The sequence below is a fragment of the Schistocerca piceifrons genome, chromosome X (genome assembly GCF_021461385.2).
Source record: "Schistocerca piceifrons isolate TAMUIC-IGC-003096 chromosome X, iqSchPice1.1, whole genome shotgun sequence".
NCBI classification, from domain to species: domain Eukaryota; kingdom Metazoa; phylum Arthropoda; class Insecta; order Orthoptera; family Acrididae; genus Schistocerca; species Schistocerca piceifrons.
Genome location: NC_060149.1, coordinates 419,240,181 through 419,262,505, shown reverse-complemented (window position 1 = coordinate 419,262,505; position 22,325 = coordinate 419,240,181). Strand labels below are relative to the sequence as shown.

The 22,325-nt window shown below is 38.6% G+C and overlaps 1 protein-coding gene across 5 annotated transcripts in view; it reads right to left on the bottom strand.

Moving 5' to 3' along the window:
- LOC124722021 (kynurenine aminotransferase) overlaps positions 1-21,020 on the bottom strand; it is a 55,561-nt gene extending 34,541 nt beyond the window's left edge. The window contains exons 1-4 of one of the 5 annotated variants that reach the window (XM_047247203.1): positions 20,890-21,020; positions 20,167-20,312; positions 19,826-19,976; positions 5,977-6,213 (exon numbers count right to left, since the gene is read on the bottom strand). In XM_047247203.1, coding sequence (XP_047103159.1) covers positions 5,977-6,213; positions 19,826-19,976; positions 20,167-20,312 — 534 coding nt within the window. In that variant the 5' untranslated portion in view covers positions 20,890-21,020. The other 4 variants (XM_047247200.1, XM_047247202.1, XM_047247204.1 and 1 more) reach the window with 4 other exon arrangements.
- Positions 21,021-22,325: the final 1,305 nt, after the last annotated feature.

The window sequence follows — 22,325 nt, the reverse complement described above, 5'->3', positions numbered from 1 at the left end:
TTTAATTAATTTTTTACTCAAAACTTTTAGACGCTTTTCCCATCTCGAGTGCTCATCCACCAATATATCGAGGAATTTTGTGTATGGAGCTTGTGCAATAACATAAGTTCCCTAACTCAACTTTTACTCTTCTTCTAGCTTTACTTTTAATATTACTGAAATTCATCAATACCGTTTTATCCTTATTTATGATCACAGCACTATCACTAAACCATTTTCCTGTCTCATTTATTGTCCTAGAGACACTCTGCTGTAGATAATCCTCAGTGTATCCTTTTATAAAAATCTTAGTGTCATCAGCAAACATCATTGCTTCTGCAACTGTCAGATGGGTTGGCAAATTGTTTATGTACACCAAGAACAACAGACGGCCTAACACGGAACACTGGGGAACTCCATAGCTAGTTTTTTTGAAATCTGAAAGATACTCTTTGCCTTCATGACATATTTGTACTTTCTGTTGTCTATCAGAGAGATAGGACTTGAACCATTTGAAATCAAGTCCCCTGACTCCACAAAATTCTAGTTTCATAAGCAATAAGTCATGGCTGATTAAATCAAACGCTTTAGATAAATCTAAGAATATCCCACAGCTTAATTCGTTCTTGTCCAAGGCATTTAGAACCATTTTCACAAATTGGAAGACTGCCGTTTCTGTGGATCTGTTCTTTATAAACCCATTTTGATCATTAGTCAGTATTTTATTTTTATCCAGGAAGTCAGCTAATATTTCACACATTACTCTTTCAATTACTTTAGAGAAATCTGACAATAATGACACTGCCCTATAATTATTTATGTCAGCTGTACTATTCTTTTTGTAAATTGGCTTTATTATGGAGTTTTAGTTTGGATGGGAACACCCCTGTCCTTAAAGAAGTATTAATAATGTTAGTTAGGCAAGTATCTCTACCTTGTCTGGAATTCCGTCAATACCACAAGACATTTTATTTTTTAGTTTATTAATAGCATTTGTAACTTCACATTCTGTTGCTGGGTACAGAAACATTGTCTTTTCACAAGTTGGTACTTTTCTACTTTTGTTGTTTGAATTGCACAGACTTTTAATTAGGTTCGGTGCTATGTTCACATAATGTTCATTGAATATATTGGCTCACTTTTAATTTTGAAATTATGAGTCTTTGTTTTACATTTTCCTATGCTATTGTTTATAACTTTCCAAATCGATTTTGATTTATTGCTTCCCTTATTAATGTATGAATCATTGCTTAGCCTTTTTGCTGCCAGTAAAACTTTCCTATAGACAATTCTATATTTCCTATAGTATGGTTTTATTGTTGTATTTATTTTAGCATGTTTGCTTAGGTTCCTAAGGGTGGTTGCTGATTTTTTAATCCCTTGTATTACCCATGTGTTTGTCTTCTTACTGACTTTAATTCTTTTTAATGGGAATGCTACATCGTAGCAACATTTATAATCAGTGAGAAAACTGTCATACTTTTTGCCTGCATTATCAGTTTTTTCTATGGCCCACTGCATCATTTTTAGCGTACTATTAAATACCCTTATGTTGTTTGTATAAAGTCTTCTTTGCACATATTTTTCAGTGACTGCGTATTTCTTATTGTTCTCATTCCTTATCATAATTTTTAAAGCCATATGGTCAGAAAAGCCTGTATCTGCTACTTCAACATTGTACTCACAGCCTTGTTGGTAAATATCTGATCAAGTGTTGTTTCAGATCCATCCTCATATCTGGTAATTTCCTGCACTGTAGGTTGCATGTGTTAAACAGATTTAATAATTGTATCTTGTTCTTATAACTTTTGTTGAAATTAATGTTAAAGACACCAAGAACTATTGTGCATTTTGACCTGCCTCTCAATTCATTTAAAACATCATCTATATAATATAAGAATTTGGTAAAGATACCTGATGGGGACCTATAGATGCAAGCAATGATAGTTTGACAGTCTGTAAGTTGACAAATACAACATTCAAAATCTTTTTCTGCGCACTTCACCTTGATAAGTTTTACCTCCTTAGATTTAACATTACTTCTAACATAGATGAAACTGTTAGAGTTACCCATATTGCAACCTTTTCTATGAGTGTTGCAGATTAAATAAGATCTTGTTCTAAACCTCTAAGTACTTTAGTAATCCCCATATTGATTGTTTTGGAATTTTATCAAGCAAATTCTGTACAACAGTTTCACATGATTCTTGATGATCAGTGTAAGATGGAGTTACCATATCACACAATCAATGAAAAAAGACATACAATTTTTGGTAAACATGTTCTGTTAAAGCAACTTCCAAAAATACAAAACAGTTTCAATGACTTCTTCTTTCCTTTGAAACATTAAATAACTCTACAATGGCAATGTGCATTACCTCATGCTATTTTTGAAATTATACACAACATAAAAAGTGCACACTACCTTAAGGGTTAATTCTCTCAAATAGTCTGACTGGCTGGTTGCCAATCACTGTAGGAAACAGACGGTACAAGGGTGAGTATAAAAGCATAAAGAAGTTGAAAAGGCCATGTGTGAGGCTGAATCTACTGTTCTGGGGCAGCAAGGCAGCCAGTTCAATCTCTAGCAACATTTATCTGTGGTGAAAACACAGAGAGAGAGTGAAGGTAGAACAGCCTTAAAAAGACTAATATACATCGAGGTGTGGCAAGTGCACATGCCCAAAATAGATGCATGTCCCCTGAGGCTTGTCTTGCATTGCAATGACAGATTCCCAGATTCCATACCTAACAAAGAGCCTGCCCGCCCGCTGTAAAAATGTAGAAGACAGGCTGAATACACAAGTCACAGAACACAGAATGGTAAAAAAAAAGGGGAAATGAGAAATTCTGAATGAAAGGATAAATACAAAAGCATATTAAGTTTGAAAAGACCCCAAGTCAGGATGAGTGCTGTTCAGGACTAGACTGCCAGTTGAAAATTTAGGTAAAAACAACAACTTCTAACAAGGAAAAAGGAGCACTAACAGTATACGGACCATCAACGGAGGGGCATCACAATGGAAACAGGTTAGGTCCCCTTCCCTGTGGATGTGCGCTTGAGTCACAAAGGAAAGACCGATACAGATCCAGTAAATCACATTAGGTTCTCTTTGGAAGGGGTACATTGTAATTGTGGCCTCTTTTATTGTTTGCAACTAGTTCATAGTGACCACAGCATACCACTCCCTGTTCCAAGCCTCCAAAAGCTAAAGATGCAATACTGACTGCAAGTCTGATCCTGGTATCCCTATCTAAAGTTTTCATCTTTCTTAACCAATTAACGATGTTGTTCACCAAATTCCTGACATGACTTGCGGTCCAGAGAAATACAGTAGAGCTCCCAATACCATGTACCATGGAGATCAGAAAGATCACATGCAGCTGAAGCCAAAAAGTTACGAGTATAGCATTTGTTTGTGGTCTGTATAATGCTTAGATAGTGCACATTAGGAAACTCTTGTGAGCTCAAGTGCAAGTATAACAGAGGGCTTGGATGACAGCCACTAATTCTGCTGTGAATACACTACACCCACACAATAGGGAGAGTTGTTCATGACTGCATTAATGTGTAAAGGTATAGCTGATGTGAACATTGATCTTTGAGCCATACGTATCTCCATCTATAGTCCAGAAGTCACTATATGGTATGTGACACTGGGCACTTCTGGTAGCACTATCATTTCCCCTTCCCTGTTTCACGCAAGGTGTGTGAGGTAATTACATCAATTTGGGTACCTATATCTACAGAATTCTTAATTTCATGGACAGACAGTGTGTGCTGTGTTTATAGAATCCACATTGATTTTTATAGACGAGATTTTTGTTCCCAAAAACATTCCATTACTGCACAACAGACTGACATCATCACTATACACCTGTAATTAAGTGCATGTGTTCAACAAGCCTTCTTGGAAATGGCAATGGCCTGCACGTTTTTTCCATTTAATCGGTACCCTTCATTGCTCCACCAATCTAAAAAACTGCCGCTAGAAGATGACTTTTGTACCACTAGGTTCGCCCAGAACTGAGAAGAAAAAAATGGCACAATGCAGAGTGATCTACTATTTACATTGGCCCAAAGAACACATCTAGACAGACCTTCAAGTGAACAAGTGAAATACACACTTCAAGCATTTTGGCTCACTGTGGACATATACTGCATAATTCAGTCTTAAGTGGTGGCACTAGATCTGTATGGAAGGTCTCCCAGCTTTTACCAGAAGACTTTCCACAGGGCTTGACTGAAAGGCATGCGTTGCAAGTCAGATCCTGACATGGTAAACCATATATAGTTGCTGTACTAATGATGCAGTCACCAATCGATAAACCACGCTCCCATACTGCAGTCAAGGTAGAACAAAGTCTTTGTAAAGATGACACAGGGTAGAGCCTTGTGCAGGAGATTTACTATACCAGGGGGAGTTACATATTTCAATACACACTTTATTTTAAGTTGGTAACAGATGGAGCCACATCAACCATATATCAAATAAAAGTCCCACAAAATTAGACACCTACCATAGTGAGCAGTTTAGTTTGAAGGTAAAGTTTTGGATGTGGATGAACAGTTCTTCATCAGCAGAAATTAATAACAAGTTCTGGTAGTGGAAATTGGTGCCCTTTAGTAGGTATTTAACAACATGTAAGTTGAAGAACTGTTATAATAAAAATGTCATTGACATATAAGGACAGTAAGACTGCAGTTGTAGGATGCATTGGTTCAAAAGTGAAATAACCAGAGAGAAAATTTCAGATAAAATAGCCATAAAACAGCCTCTGAAATCCCACTCATACAGTGTGGGAAGGGTGTGGTAACACCATTACATGACAAAGGCCTTTCTTAAGTCAAAGAAGACAGGGATGATGATGGGCAAAACCCATTGTTATAACCAACTCCAAATGAATTAGGTGGTCAGTTCGGAGCAGCCCTTCCCTCATCTCAAGAGACCAACCCAGCCACCAGTTTACCATTAAAATATATGTGAGGCTGATTCATTCATTCACCCACCCCCTCCCTTCTCCCTCAACACATCCCCTTTGGGCCCCTCCCCTTTTATTCTATTTTTTTGTTTATTTAGTATACTTTATCTGCATAATTGCTTCCTTCTGCCATTTAATCCTCTACATGCTCTTTTCTCATCTTTGAGCTGAAGTTGGAACAGCACTAACTGATTTACTATCTTTGCTCCCTTTATCCTCATATCTTATGGGCCTTCCTTAACCATGGTTCCGAGCAACCTGCTTCTGACTGCCTCTCCCACTTCCCCAACATGTGCCCATTTTCTCTCCTGGAGAAAAAACACCTGGTTCCTGAAAGTACGAGGCCAATTTCTAATACAAAACAAATGGGTACATTATGGGAATGACTACATTGTCCTGGTGCTGCAGCTCAACTGCGAAGCTCATCAACATTTTCAGTCTTTCTTATATGCCTGTCAACCATTCAATGCCCGTACTATATGGTATGTGGTTGCCTTTATTCCTTCAGGTATTTTTATTTCACCCTAAACTTTGCATTACTGTATTTACTACAGACTTGTTAATTATTTTATAAGTGTTTCTATCATCTGTATTGAGAGTTTTCTGTCCTGAAAGTAAGCAATCAGCAGCCCCCCTGTCTCTCTGTAAATTTAATAAATTTCTGAAAGGGATTTCTTTTTTTCTCAGTTGTAGAATAGGAAAACATTAGAGTAAACATACCAGCATTCAGATAACAACAGACAGCTAGTTAGCAGGGGTGACTGAAGTGCAAAACCTCATCAGTACACACATGATTATTAACACTGCAAGTTATTTGGAATACACCACACTCACAGAAAAAAATTGGTACCAACAACCCAGACACAAGCAGAAGGGTGGGTAGTTGGAGCAACTGTTGATGTTAAAGGTTCCAGTTATTCCATTACTCAGAAAATTAATCTAACATGCACAAAAATAGAAGTATACTACACTAGTACTAATTAAGGGCAGTTACAACATTTATAGCATACTCACCGGCCTAAGAGGAATGAAGCGTGGTACACCACCTCCTGCACGCACCATTGGCACATAGCAGTCAAAATATGGTTCAATAATTATAACTTCATCACCAGGGTTTGTGTGGCCAAGTATAGAAGCAAACAATGCTTCATACGCTCCACACGTAACAAGAATTTCACTCTGAGCATCAATACTTCTTCCAATTAACTTTGAATACAGTTTGCTGAGAGCACTTATTAGACGTGGATGTCCCTTCAAATGAAAATTCACAATACGCTACAGAGCATTCACATACTTTCATGTAAATGTAATAAATTGTGTTCTATGGTATATTTATCGCAAATTAATTTGAAAAACACGTGATCTTTAAAAATAATGTACTGCAATATTTGCACATTATCAAGTAACAGAAATTAACCATCCTTCATAAAATCACAACCAGCCAGAAACTTTCTCATTTCAGTAAATGTCTGCTCTCATCTGGTGGTACTTCCAGGAATTGTTCCAACCTGTTATAGTTGGTTTATTTGCACAATCTAGTACACTTCACAGTGCCTCTCTTTAATAAAACTTTTATTTCAGTTTAATGCTTGGCTCTAGAAGAGATTCCCCTTCAACACTATATCCCACCTTTCTTCTTGCTCCACTTCTGTTTCAACACATGCTTACATTGTACTTTACTCATCATCATCATCATCATCATCATCATCATCATCATCCTCAACAGCAGGGTACCCGGAGCTCCCTTGAACTTTATGTTTTCTTGTTGTTACCTCCCGCAACAGGTTAATACAAAAACACCCTGAAGGAGGTCACTTGCAATAGTGACCGAAACGTCGGAAGTTTTATGTATAGACAACGCGGTCACAAATCCAGAAAAATTTTATTGACAGATTAATACATTGTTAACTTTACACTTCTCTCAGAAATCGAATACAACAGGTATTATAACTAACATTACTCTGGACTTTTATTTGGGAGGACGGCATTTCAAATCCCTATCCAGCCATCCAGATTTAGGCTTCCACACGATCAATGTTCCTCATACATAAACTCCATACACCTAAAGAGGACTGACAGCTTGCAGCACTATTGCCAGCTTTCTACTGTGATACCAAAACTGTGCGACTGTTGAGCTGCAGCAACATGGAGGCACTGCTATAGTGACACATACAAAATTCTGTTACACGACTGGTAATGGTTGATGTGTGAAGCAGCCACACTAAGTCCACTTTAACTGTCAGTGCTCCTCTTTTGCAGTATGGACTGTAGCTCTTTAACTCCTTCAAAGTGGACTGGAAGCATACATGCTTCATACATGGTCTGTTCCATACTATCAAAGTGGTCCATTAAAAAATTAATTCATACCAGTGGTTCTGAGACACACTTGTGCTCTTAAGTTCAGGTATCTTTCAGATCCACAAAACACAATAAGTCATAGTGACAATTTGTGTAATAAAAGGTGCCCCAGTAATATTGTGATGTATGACATGATGATACAGATACATGGTATACCATAAAACAAGCCATGAGCAGTGGATGGTCTCTCTCCACTGGTGGGCAGACATAACATCAATATGATGTTCATGTATGGTAATACTGGATGTACAATGGTTACCTATACTGGTAGTATGCCACTGAAGAGACTTATGGCAATGTCTCCTGCTGTTGAATAAGCAGCTTTGGATGGTCAGCAGTGGTCCATGGTGACAGTGTTAACTCTGCAATTCTTTAGTTCAGAGTGTCCAGTCTATGTTCAATTAAATTTAAGTCCACAGAGTGGCCTGCCATTGTAGACTTGGGGCATTTTTATATTTCATGTATTCGTCCACTTGGCCCACACTGTTTAGTCTGGCACTAGCAACATTGCTAGCTTTCAGACGAATCCTTCTTCAGAGCCACTGAGTATACATAAACAAACACTTACAAACACACAAAAACTTACACCTGCACAATTATGTTGTCATAGCCATACAGTTGTATGTTTCACTTTTTGCCTGAAATTACTCTGGGAAACCTAATCAGAGTGACTGGATAGAGCAAACTCCATTCTCTTGAATATCTTTAATCCTTGAATTACTTATATTCCACCAATGACTTATTTGTAGTATTCATACAATAAAAATGGAATTTTTACATTATAGGAATAAACAGTTTATGCATTTCTGATGCTGTCATGCTTATACACTGTTTCTATTAATTCCTGATTCTGAAATAGTTTTCCATATGATGGCTTTTGCTCCATATGGAAAGAAGCAAGATTTAGATGAAGCTTGTGTATAAAGTGGAGTGGTGCCTCAAAGTGAGCAATGATCAAAACCTGCTACCTCTGCCTCCCCTCCCCCCCCCCCCCCACCTTCCCTCACCCATGTGGACATCCCCCACAACTTTTTCCATGAATTGAACTGAGGCATTTTTCATCCTTTTGTTGAAAAGTTCCCATCGAAGGTAAAAACTTAACCAGGATAATATCTACTCATGGTATACTGATGCGATACACTCAGCATTAACACTAAACTGTAACAGGAACACACCCAGAATATTGGCCTCACTGCCAACATCATACAAATATTAGCAAAATTTATATGCATATGAGGCAAAGGACATTCACCTTATAAGCAATCTAATAGATACGTCACCCTACTGATTACACTGTGCAATAATGAAAATGTAAATCAAATGAAAATAGCCAATTCCTATAAATTCTATTGTGCTGATCGCGAATATCACAAAGACTACTCAAAAGCAGCTTTAGTTTTCATTTTACACTGTTTTATTACAGTGAGATCATTATATAAGGATTTTATTTTAAGTTTAAAATCAAATATTATAATTGTTCAAAAAAATGGTTCGAATGGCTCTGAGCACTATGGGACTTAACATCTGAGGTCATCAGTCCCCTAGAACTTAGAACTACTTAAACCTGACTAACCTAAGGACATCACACACATCCATGCCCGAGGCAGGATTCGAACCTGCGACCATAGCAGTCGCGCGGTTCCAGACTGAAGCTCCTAGAACCGCTTGGCAGCAGTGGCCGGCTATTATAATTGTTTGTCACAGAATAATAACTAGTAACAATGGACTATATTATTGTCCCTGGCCTTACTTGTGTGCAATACTTTGGATATAAACGTTTTGATACCAATTTTAGTAATCTTTTTGTCTCCCTTCTCTTCAACTTCAGTGATTTTATTAATGCACATAATAATTTTTGCAAATTTGAAAATGACATGAGTTTGTGTTAACAGTGCTGACATATTTTGCTATGTGTGTGGAGAAGCGACATTTGCTTCACAAAAACAACAAAGAACTCTATTTATTAAAAAAGCTTAAAGTTGTTATTTTGGGTGCAAAATAGATGATCAGGATAGACCCTGGGCTCCACATGAGATCTGCAACACTTGTGCCAGCAACCTCGTGAATTGGATGCATGGGAAAGAATGTTCAATGCCCTTTGCAGTGCCCTTGATCTGGCATGAGCCACCTAACCATGTCAGTGACTGCTAATTTTGTATGGTTCCTCCTATCAAGAAGGGAATATCTCAGAAGAAGAAGCGGACTGTGATTCATCCTAACATTCCATCTGCCATACATCCAGTTGTACATGGGGAAGGATTGCCAATACCTGAACCACCGACAGAGTACGAGCTTACTTCTGATGGGGATTCTGAATGTCCTGAATCATGTATATCACAAGATCCAGAGTTTCTTCCAAATATATCATAAACTGACGATGCATAAAAATTGACTCAAAATGAGTTAAGTGATCTCATTAGAGATTTGGAGCTCTCTAAAGCTAAGGCTGAGATTTTAGGATCAAGATTGCAGCAGCGTAATTTTCTGGAAAGCAATGTAAATGTTTCATTCTACCGCAGAAGAGAGCAACAATTCATTCCTTTTTTTTAACATGCAAGCTGCAAGGCTCTCAGAATTAATTACAGCCCTGATGAGTGGAGACACTCTATTAATTTGTCACAGTTGAGCTTAAAAGCAGTGCTTTTACATATTGGTAATGAGCTTCCTTCTATTCCAGTCGGGCATAGTGAGCATATGAGAGAGTCATACCAAAACATCAAAACTTTACTAGAAGCCACCAAGCATAATGACTCTCAATGTCAGATTTGTGGTGCCTTGAAAGTGGTTGCACTGCTATTAGATATTCAGTTAGGTTATACTAAATATTGCTGCTTTCTCTGTGAATGGGATAGCCGAGCTCATGCATCTCATTACAGTAAACATGAATGGCCCACCAGAAAATCTCTTCAGCCAGGTATAAAGAACATTAAGAGTGAGCTTCTGGTAGACCCTAAAAAGATTCTGCTCCTACCCTTGCAAATCAAGTTGGGTCTCATGTAAAACTTTTTTTAAGGGAATGAACAAAGATTGTGACATGTTTAAGTACTTAAGGCAAAAATTCCCTTACTTAAGTGATGCCAAACTAAAGGAGGGCATTTTTGTAGGCCCACAGATTCGAGAGCTTTTTGGAGACCATATTTTTGATGGAATCATACAAGGTGATGAGAAGCATGCATGGGCATGTTTTAAGACAGTCTGTTTACAGTTATTAGGGAACAAACGAGTAATAAAATACAAGGAGATTGTAGATAACATGTTGTAATCTTATGAAAAACTTTGTTGCAACATGTCACTGAAAATGCATTTCTTACATAGTCATCTTGATTTCTTCCCCAAAGACTGTGGTGCACTAAGTGATGAACATGGGGAGCGATTTCATCAAGATATTGCCACATTTGAGAAGCAGTATGCCAGAAAATGGAGCCCCACTATTTTAGCAGATTACTGCTGGACTGTTATAAGGGATGTTCCCAAGTACGTGTATAAATGTCAAGCCAAGAGAAAATGGTCATCTTCTGAATTTACCTCTGAAAAAAAAAAAAAAAAAAAAAAAAAAAAAAAATACGTAATTGTATATACTGTACATATGGACCTTTAACATTTGTAATTCTTTATATACATTTGTGACCAGTTAATTTATATATTTTCTTTTGTGCTTTGCATAGTGTCGCAGAAGAAGCTGAGTAGCACAGTCACTGTGGTGAAGTGGTTATGATACTACACTGTTGCATGGAGGGTCGCGAGTTCGAAACTCACCTGAACTGTAAAATTTTAATTTCTATATTCGGTTCAAGTACATTCTAGAAGTATCCACGAATGTCAGGAATCTTTGTACTGGAATGTTCTGTAACTGTATATATATCGTATGCGTTCTGGCTGGAGGCAGTTCGCCCTGTGCTCTTGTATGTGCAAGTGCTGAATAAACCTTCGTTAAGTGAAGTTAGTGTTCATCGTTCACCTAATTACACCTTCTTCTACATGACATTATTCTGGTGGAGGTGCCGGGTATTGGAACTTGTGATAGCGCACATTATTGACGACACAGTGGCTCCCATCAGACCATGACAGAGCCGCCGTTTACGTGGCGAGAAAACCGAGTTGGAGCCATATTCATCAGATCGCAATCTATCGGAGATGGAAGAAGAAGACAACGTTACGATGACAACAACTGTGTGCCACCACATGAGTCATCCTTCTGGGTTCTCCGAGGCCAATGGCCTAGATCCAAATAAGTGGCTGAAGGTAAACGGGTGTACAGCCAAATTTGACAAATGGGATGACACCGTGTGTTTGGCTCATATATTTTTTCTACTTGGAGGGCACTGCCAAGCAATGGTATGAGAAGAACAAGGAGAAGTTCACAAGCTGGAAAGTATTCCAGGTTGAACTGCAAAGGTATTTCGGTGACACACAATGACAGACGTGCTTGACTGAAGATGAGTTTAAGTGCAGGGCACAGTGTCCAAGAGAAACCACAGCATCCTACAGTCAAGACATCTTGGAGCTGTGTAGAATAGTGGATCCTAGAATAAAGGAGGAAGATAAGGTTGCACATCTCATGAAGAGTGTTTCTGAGGACATGTATAAAGCCCTACTCTTGAAGGAGGTTTCGACAGCAGACAACTTCATAAAATGGTGCCAGTATATTGAGACAATGCATCAAAAAAGAATTACATGCAAGAAGTTTGAACAGCTTCCAAACGTTGTATCGATGTCTGTGATGGAGGAAGAAACCGATTTCACAAGTGTTCTTCAGCAGATAGTGAGAGAGGAAGTCCAGAAGGCACTTGGATTGCATGGCGAGCAAAAAAGCGAGACGCTTCAAGAGGTCATAAGGGAGGAAGTGGAACAGACATTGACCCCAATCTCTCGTCCTTCATTTCCCTTTAAAATAGTGAAATAGTCGAGACCCGGGTGAAGTTACATTCCTACAATGCTGCATGAGGAACCTGTTTGGGCACCATGTCTGGAGGACCCAGGATACCCAACCAGTATGTTTCCACCGGGACATGTGGTGTGCTATTGTCAAGAAAGGCAGCGGATATTTTATGATGCCTGCACCAGAAGACAGCAGACTGATCTTAGCCGACGCCAACTCTGGGATGACGAAGATGAACAAGAAGATGTGGGTGCAGCATGACATAGGTCACCATTGCCGCAAGCTAGCCACTTGAGAGGCCGCTCACCAACACGCTCATCAAGGTCTCCATTGTCATTCAGAAGCTCCAGTCGATCACCTAGCCGCCGCAACCTGGAAAACTAAAGGTGAGACCCGATGAGAAAAATTCTCTGCCGTCAATTACTACAAAAATGATAGGAAACTATGTCAATATCCTCATGGATGGCCGACCAGCCCGAGCTCTTGTGGACTCTGGAGCATTATATTCTGTCATTTTGGAGAAGTACCGTCGTCAGTTACAGAAAATCGTATTCGTCAACAGCAAAACATCTCTGCTGAAGGTGGCTAATGGGAAATATCTAAAACCTACATGAAGATGTGTCAGTCGTGTGGGTATAAGTGGCCATACACTGACCTTAGACTTCATCATCTTACAATAGTGTAGTCATGACATCATTCTTGGATGGGATTTTTTGAAAGCTTCTCAGGCAATTATAGCTTTTAGTTGCTCGAGATTATGCTAGACTAGATGAGATACTGTGGAGAGGAAGATGCGCATCTGAGTGTGTGGAGACTGTGTGTGCTGGATGAAATGATCATTCCTGCAGTTAGTGCTACAAAGGTAACTGTCACGTGTGATGCCATGCATCAACCCATGGATCTTGTAGTGGAATGTAAGAGAAGCATGCCACTGAAGAATAACTTGGTCACCCCAGCCTCTGTCATCTCATTTAAGAACAGATTCGGTGAATTGTGGATAGTTAACTGTTGCCGAGAACAACAGATCCTTCCATGACACGTGCGTAGCAAATGCTGAGCTGTTAATTACCAAACAGCTAAACGTCACAACCCCCCCCCCCCCCAATTCCGAGTCTGTGGGCGAAATTGGCACTACTACTACTACAAAACAAGATCTTCTAGCTTGACTGTCACCAAATCTCATTAAGGAACAACAGAAGAAGCTACTTGCCATTCTTCAAGAGTTCTCTGAATTCTTAAATCCACAGGGGAAGAGCAAATTAGACACATCGACGGTGAAGCACCGGATGAGCACTGGAGACCATCAACCAATAAGCCAGAGAGCATACCGCGTGTCAGCAATGGAACGTCGAATAATTCGCGATGAGGTACAGAAAATGACGAGGAATGACATCATTCAGCCTTCGCAGAGCCCATGGTCATCACCAGTGGTTCTCGTCAGGAAGAAGGATGGCAGTTGGCGGTTTTGTGTTGATAACTAAAAATGACATTTACCCCTTCCACGAACTGACGATACACTAGATTGTCTGAAGGGGGCTAAGTTTTTCTCAACCATGGACATGTACTTGGGATGCTCGCAAATCGAAGTAGATGAGGCTGATCATGAGAAAACTGCATTCATCACCCCTGAAGGCCTGTATGAGTTTAAGGTAATGCTGTTTGGTTTCTGTAATGCACCAGCAACTTTTAAATGGATGATGGATAATCTTCTAAGTCACCTGAAGTGGATGATGTGTCTTTGTTATTTAGATGACATTATAGTGTTCTCAGAGACATTTGATGAACATATAAAAAGACTGAGGGCCATTCGTAAGTGTCTCCAACAAGGTAGACTGAAACTTAATCCAAGAAAGTGTCTCTTTGGGACAAAAGAAATCCAAATATTTGGACACCTCGTGTCAAACGAAGGTGTGCAGCCAGACCCAGAAAAGGTGAAACCTATAATGGAATTTCCTATTCCTAACAGTATTAGAGATGTGAGAAGCTTCCTCAGATCATGTTCTTATTAACATTGTTTTATCAAAGACTTTTGTATCAAAGCTAGGCCACTCCAAGAGTTGTTAAAAGCCAATGCTAAATTTATCTGGTGTGGTGCTCAACAAGATTCTTTCGACGTGCTGCGAAAAGCTCTGATGACTGACCCTGTACTTTGTCTGTATGATGAGAGAGCACCTACAGAACTACACACAGATGCCAGTGGGTATGGGATCGGTGCTGTTCTGGCTCAAATTTTGGATGGAAAAGAGAAGATTATAGCTTATGCTACTAGGACACTTACAAAAGCCGAGAGAAACTACTCAACTACAGAAAGAGAATGTCTTGCTGTGATCTGGGCCATGTGCAAATTTCGACAGTATCTCTATGGAAGGTCATTCACAGTTGTTACAAGGGTTGGGTTGTTTTGGGGGAAGAGACCAAACAGCGAGGTCATCGGATTAGGGAAGGATGGGGAAGGAAGTCGGCTGTACCCTTTCAAAGGAACCAACCCGGCATTTGCCTGGAACGATTCAGGGAAATCACGGAAAACCTAAATCAGGATGGCCGGACGCGGGATTGAACCGTCATCCTCCCGAATGCGAGTCCAGTGTGCCACCTCGCTCGGTCAGGTCTTAAGGATCCGACAGGATGACTCACCAGGTGGACACTACATCTTCAAGCATATGACATTACCATAGTGTACAAAAGTGCAAGAAAACACCTAGATGCCAACTGTCTCTCAAGAAAGCCTGTGCAAGGCCATCAAGACTTTGATGAAGATAGTGACTGTCTCGCAGCACTCCAGGATCTCTCTGCTGAGCAGAAGAAGGACGCCAAGATATCTCAAATTATGCTTGCATTAAATCAGTCAGAGGATGTGAAAGGACAATTTAAGGTGGTTAATGGATTACTTTGCAAGAGAAACTTTGATCCGTTTGGAAAAAGGTGGCTACCAGTGATTCCTAAACACGAGCGCTTAGATATTCTACAGAAATTCCATGACAAACCTGAGCCCGGACATATAGGATTTATTAAGACATACGTTAGGATCCGCAAGAAATTTTTATGGCCAGGTTTATTTAGGAGTGTCCGTCACTTTGTGTCACACTGTTGAGAGTGGCAGAGGAGACAGGCAGTTCCTCAGAAACCACCTGGCCGACTCATACCAATTCCACCAGCCGAAATGCCTTTCCAGCGTGCTGGGACTGACCTCCTCTGACGATTTCCAATGTCTGCTAGTGGCAATAGATGGATTATTGTTTGCACTGATTATCTGACATGCTATGACATTACAAAAGCCATGAAAACAGCCGAAGCATTCGAGGTAGCCAAATTCATTGTGGAAGACAGTGTATTGAAACACGGTGCCTCAAGGTCGTTAATTATGGATTGAGGTAAAGTTTTTCAACCGAACCTTGTGACAGAGATAAACCATGGGTGCAATGTTACTCATCCGCAAACTAACAAGCTTACTGAATGCCTTAGTAAGACCTTGGCTGACATGCTATCAGTGTTTGTCAATGTTGAGCAGAGCAACTGGGATGAGGTGCTACCTTTCATTATGTTTGCCTAGAACACCGCCAATCAAGACATCACACAGGATTTACGACATTTTGCCTGGTGCATGGGCGTGAGGGGACTACGACGATGGACACTGTGTTTCCGTTACATCCTAATGACGTGGATGGCGACTACATCCAGGTGTTAACCAGAGCTGAGGAAGCTTGGCAGTTGGCTCGACTCCGCACGCTGCAGGCTCAAGAAAATGATCGCTGAAGGTATGACGCAAGCCACTGCCCTAATGTCTACTAGCTTGGTAACCTTGTCTGGACTTCACTCCTGTTTGGAAGGTTGGTCTCTCTGAGAAGCTTCTCAGGTGCTACTTTGGACCTTATAAGGTTGTAAAACAGTTGTCTGCTGTTACTTATGAAGTTGAATATTTCAACCCCGACACAAGACAACGAAAGATCAGAGAGATACTGTCCACGTCCTTCGAATGAAGCCCCATAAGGATCCTGCAACCCAGGATAAATTTGAAGCTCCAGCGACAGGCAACAAGCAGAAAGGTGACTAAGAGCATAGTGGCAAAGGAAGTTCTCAGAAGACCACCACTAGGGCGAACATCAGTCATCGGGAGTCGGAGTATGCGGGACCAATGACTCATTCCCAGACTAGGAGGACGTAACACCGAGACGCTGTTCTCTTAAGGAGGGAGCAATGTCGCAGAAACTGTGGTGTAGTGGGTATGATACTAGACTGTTGCATGGAGGGTCGTGAGTTCAGAACTCACCTGAACTGTAAAATTTTAATTTCTATATTCAGTTTGAGTACAGTCTAGGAGTATCCACAAATGTCAAGAATCATTGTACTGGAATGTTTTGTAACTGTATGTGTTCTGGTCGGAGGCAGTTCGCTCCGTGCTCTTGTATGTGCAAACGCTGAATAAACCTTCGTTAAGTGAAGTTAGTGTTCGTCATTCATCTAATTACACCTCCTTCTACGTGACAATAGTTCTGGTACACAGTAGACTTACAAAGTATTTTCATTCATGTAATATTATCTTCATTTTTCTTAATATTTTACTTTTGTACTTCCAGAATGGCACTGAAATTTATCAATGCATAACACATAATATAATTCAAGTAATTATTCACTTAAAATTTGTTATGGTGAATCTTGGAACATGAATGCATATTTATTTAGTGAGTCATTTATACAAAATTCTGGACTACTTAAAAAACACCAGAGCTAAATATTTATGATGATGATGATTTTGTATCATTTTATACTGAAATAAATATAACTAACTCAAAATCATGAAATTTACACACTTTCACTTCAAATTTGTTGTTCAGTGTTATAAGTGTAAACTGGGAAAACCATCATGAAGAGTAAAAGAGATTTTGGACTTCTGCATATTTGCTATAAAAATCCCAGCCATCTCACAAAAACCTGTTTAGTTACTTTTGAAAAAACTGTTTTCATATTGGAAGATAGGAATACCTCCAGCCCCAGTGTAGAGTTCTGAGAGGCCATCTTGATACATAATTATAATATTCCAAGTCACCCAAAGAATATAAGCAGTACTTCTTACCATACTCTATCTAAAAATGGTATGGTGGTAGTCAGTATTACTACACAGGGTGTGTTCTTGAATAAAAATTACACTTTGCTGAAAGTAAAACAATAGCTTGACAAATAACACAGTGTCCGCCATATCCTTAAATACTCTAGTAATTTAAGTACAGTTTTCGGGTGTGTAGCACCAGGTTACCTTGTTGATCATAAATTTCTACAGATTTTGGTCAATCATTGTTCTTTGCAATAGAAATCCACACTGGAAGGCAGTAACTAAAATGCAAATTTGTTGATATTTTCCACTACGAAAACAGGAAAGGGTAAGGACAGATCAGTTGTAGAAAACAACAAAGTGTGTTCATTTATTTTCCAATAATTGCAAATATGTTTAGTGCAAAAGTCTTGTTTATGAAGTTCTAATATTTCTCTCCTCAAATTTAAAAGTCTTCATCAATACACACATCCAACAAATACTGAGGATTATGACTTACTTCTTAACTCTTGCCCGTGGTTCAAATATATCACAGGCACAGAATGTAATACACGGTACTTTTTCTTTTTTTAATGAGGAAGACCATTTACCACATTAAAGTTATATAAAGAAATTAGAACAATTCTGTTTTATGTGAGGTCATAAAAGCCTATCTTATAATACTAAATGACTACAACCATACAAGAAAGAAAAAAATAAATAAATAAATAAAATAAAATAACCCTAAGGCTCAACATCTCACTGAGGTTGCAGTTATAGACATATACTTTCTCAGTTAAGGAGGACAAAGAAATAAACTGGTCTTGTCTTTTGCATTGAATTAATCTGGTATTTGTCTGTAGTGTCCTACTGAAACTACAGAATACCTAAATCAGAATGGATGAACAGTGAATTTTAATCCTCCTCCTTCAGAATGTGAGTAAATTATCTTAACCTCTGGACCAACCACCTCTCTTCGTAAATCACAGAGATACTAATAGGCTACTATTGACCATGACTTAGAGTTTTATTTTTCAATCCCAATTAATTTTGTCCATAAATTACATTTTCTAACTACTCAATACACAATATATTGACAAAATGATTTAAAAACAAACTTCAATTGCTGTCTGTAATATGAAACCAAACATTTACACATCTAAGAGTTTAGGATTCAAGTGAAGTCTCATGCTATAAGAAAGCTGTTTCTGACATATGTTTCATAAAAAGTTAAAATACCCCAGTGTGTACTCACCAGATGTTTGTTATGTACTACATCATTCTAACTCACAAGGAGGGAAATTCTGAAAATTTGATCTCTAATCAATGTAAGCTATGCAACGTATGAACACCTCATGATTAACAAATGTTTATCATGACATTACTTACACACCTTGTTAAGCCATAATTCTCATTTTAATCTGTTGGCCATCTCAACATATTACAAATATTACTCAAATCAGAAGACTACAAGGTGGTATATAGCAATGATTTGGAAGAAAGCTCGAAAACTGTCATTTCAACCTAAGTCACCACATTAACCTAGCTTGTCCAAAGGTCAATAGAAAAATAAATGTTGGAGATAGGAATATATGGATCACCAGAGATATCAAGAATGTCACAGAAGATTTGAGGGATTCATATGAAAGAAATAAGGAGAGAGAATAGTTAAACATACTGCGGTAAGCAAAATCGAGCTGTTATAAACATCAGATTGGTACATCATCAAATATTTCTATGACAGTATGCTCACACATTAATACAAATAGAAATGAATCAAATATGAAGAAAGGTTGGAACATAGTACTTACAGCATAAGGGAAAGAACTGACTGATCCATGTGAAATGTGTTTCACTTTAAATCAGTATTATGAAAATATAATTCTGGAGCTAATGAAACAAAATGAAAAATAGACTGAGAAGATTAGAGCCCCACCAGAAATAACATAATTTCTATTCATATTTCCAATACATGAAACAGAAGTTACAAATATAATCGGATCACTGAAAAACAAAGATACAGCGGGCAAAGATGGAATATCTACAAAAGTAATCAAACACTGGTCACAATATCAACTGCAACCAAGCAGTTTAAAAAATACAAAAGCACTTCCAAGTTTTCAAAATAAAACAGAGAGTGCTTAAAAACAGCATGTTTGTACAGTGTTGAAGAACATTTTGAGATAAATCCAAAAGAATTACAAAGATTTTGCAGTACTAAAGCAATAGCTTGAGATCCTTGCAACATACACTGTTTCAGTGAAAAATAAACTTGAAATTTTTTCTTAGTCTCATCAACTGCAGCAGAAACAAATTGGTTGCCTGCATGTAGTAAGTTAAATTAATATTGAAAACTTTGTTGTACTTGTTTTCATTAATTATTTACATATATGTGTAAGCACTGAAACTGCAATCTGCACTGCAGCTGAAATTGTAAATGTATACTGACATATCCAATATAGCTCTAACCACTGATCAAATGCTGAATAAAAGATTAGCTATTACTTAATTTTGTGTCAACATCGGAGGATTAAATTACACATGAGATAAGTATCTTAATACCGATAAGTATCTTAATACTAGTCGTGAAGTATACTTACAAATCCTCTTGTGTACTGGTTTAATAATACATTGTCACTTAGAGCTGCATCTGATAAAGCTTTCGTCACATAGTCTGGGGCGGCGAAATCTGGAAAACCTTGTCCTAGGTTCAGTGGTTTGTGCTCAAGTGCAAGCTGTATATATTCGACCCTGTTGGAACAAAAATTGCAAAACATCTAACCGAACCATCGCCTACCGGGGAATCATTGCGGATGTGTTATAGATTTCCTTAAAAGCGTTAAATCAGGCAGTTCGGCCACGGACTCACAATAAATACATATTTGTATTAACCGCAAATGACAGATCTTAAAAAAAAGTTAAGTTATGCGGATATGCTTACCAAACGCTTTTTTCTGATCCGTGATATCGTGATGGCAAAGCGAACTTTGCGTAATCCATTGCTTTTCGTATACAAACTGAAGTCAACCCGTGGAACACAGTTTCGGAAACTCTAAACAGCTGATTTCCTTTTCCGACAGCAAACATCTGGAAGACGTTGAAAATGGTTACTTTCACATGTACAATATTTGCTAAGTTAGATGGAAAGTACACTTCGCAAACGAGTGAGTGAAAACGTTTATCAGTTTAGGTTATTTTTGATTCACACAACATCCCTACATCTCTTATTTTTCGCGAGATAAAAAGGGCTTTACCCAGGACACGCAGATCACGCGTGTCTCTGACGCAACAGGCAGTACAGTTTCAGATGTCGCTTGTGTACGGTGCACTTTCTAATACCTATATTAATCCAGGGATGCCTAGTAGTTTTGTTATTTAGCAAACTGTTTCTTTGTAGCAGACAAATCGCTATAGCATAGTTTAGGTGAGTTTCCGAAACGTAACGGCACAAGGATGTACAAGTAAATAATTCTATCAAAAATGCGTAAAATGTAGCACGAGAGTCTAACTCCCACCTTATCGGGAATCACTCAACACTACCAATAACAAAGGGCATACAGTAGTATAGCGCACCTCACCATTATTTTGCGGCCCGCAAGCTACAAGTGTCTCATGTCTAACATCTGCATTGTGATTCTGTCTTTTTCATATTTTCCAAACTTACACTGATATGGCACTTTCAAATGCAAGACCGTCAAACGAGAAAGTTATGTAATTGCAACAGAACATCTCACTGCCTGGTTGTAGACGCTGCCACGGTTTAATTAATTAAATGGTCTTATCAGATGGATGCCTGTTTACTGCGTTAACGTTAATAGGGCATGAGATCTAATCGTCAATAAACTTTACTTTTAGGGTCTCTATTTGAAATCAAGACTTTTTTTTATTTTTTTAAACGTAAACTAGCGGTATAGCCGAAGTTCTTTCGTATTTCCATGGATCATTAATTCGGCGTCTGAAAGCGTTACACACCGTACTGTATCTTTCAAGACAATATATCTCTTTAATACATTTTTGTGTTTCGTATTTTACAAAGAGACATCGTTTTCTGTGTGATTTTCTTTCCTGGTTATGCAATTAGTTTATTTCTGCACTCTCTACGTTACTTATTTCATCTGGATTAAACGAAGCGTTATTTCCTCCTGTTAAAGGAAGATTATTTTTTAAGGTGATTGGTTGCCGTTCAGTTTATATATATATATATATATATATATACAACAAAGGCATTTTCGAGGCTCTTTTGCTTCTGATACCGGTGGATTTCTTATGTTAAACCGCACGATGCCCCTTCCCCCTAGTGCGTAATCTCAGACGCACGGGAATAAAAACACATGCTCAATAATTGTGGAAAGAACGCATGTACGCATGGGCGTTCTTGTGTCTACACGTTGCCTCATTCAGGGTTGTGATATCCAGACAGAGCGATTCTCGTACCAACCTCATGAAATTCTCGTATTTTAGTAAAAATTCTCGTACGTTTTTACAAAACCTTATTTACAAATGAATAAAACTATGAACAAGAATTTGTAAGTATGAAACAAATTCGATGTCTACATCTTCTTCTTCCTGTTTCGTTTTATAAAGAATGTCAGACGTCATTTTCTCGTACATTTCGTGTGTTGGCTCGAAAGTTTCTCATGTTCCGTTGTTTCCTGGTCGTTCTTTAATGCATTCAGAGGCAAGAAGTGCTCCATTCGGTGTACTGGTTTGGAGTCTGTTCCTAATTTTGGTTTTCATGAGATTTACCTGAAGTTGAACATGAAACTTCAATAACCTGACAAGTATGAAATCATATTATTAACTAGCTATTACCTTCATTGCTTTACATACCTTAGAAAAAACTCTTTCGCAGTCTGCGAATTGAGAGAGCGAAAACGCTCAATTCCGTAAATTCTTCAGATTCGTTATTTAATATATTCCACATTTTATCCGGTAATTGTTCCTTTTGTAGTGAGTCGGGGAGACAAGCCAAAACCAGAGGGAGACGCCCCGACTGGTCATCTGTAGTTTGTGCTAAATCTAGATCTGAGGGAGGAATTATACGTGGCAACAGTTCCATTAAAGGCATGAGTGAAGGTGCTGTATCTCGGAAACTTTGTG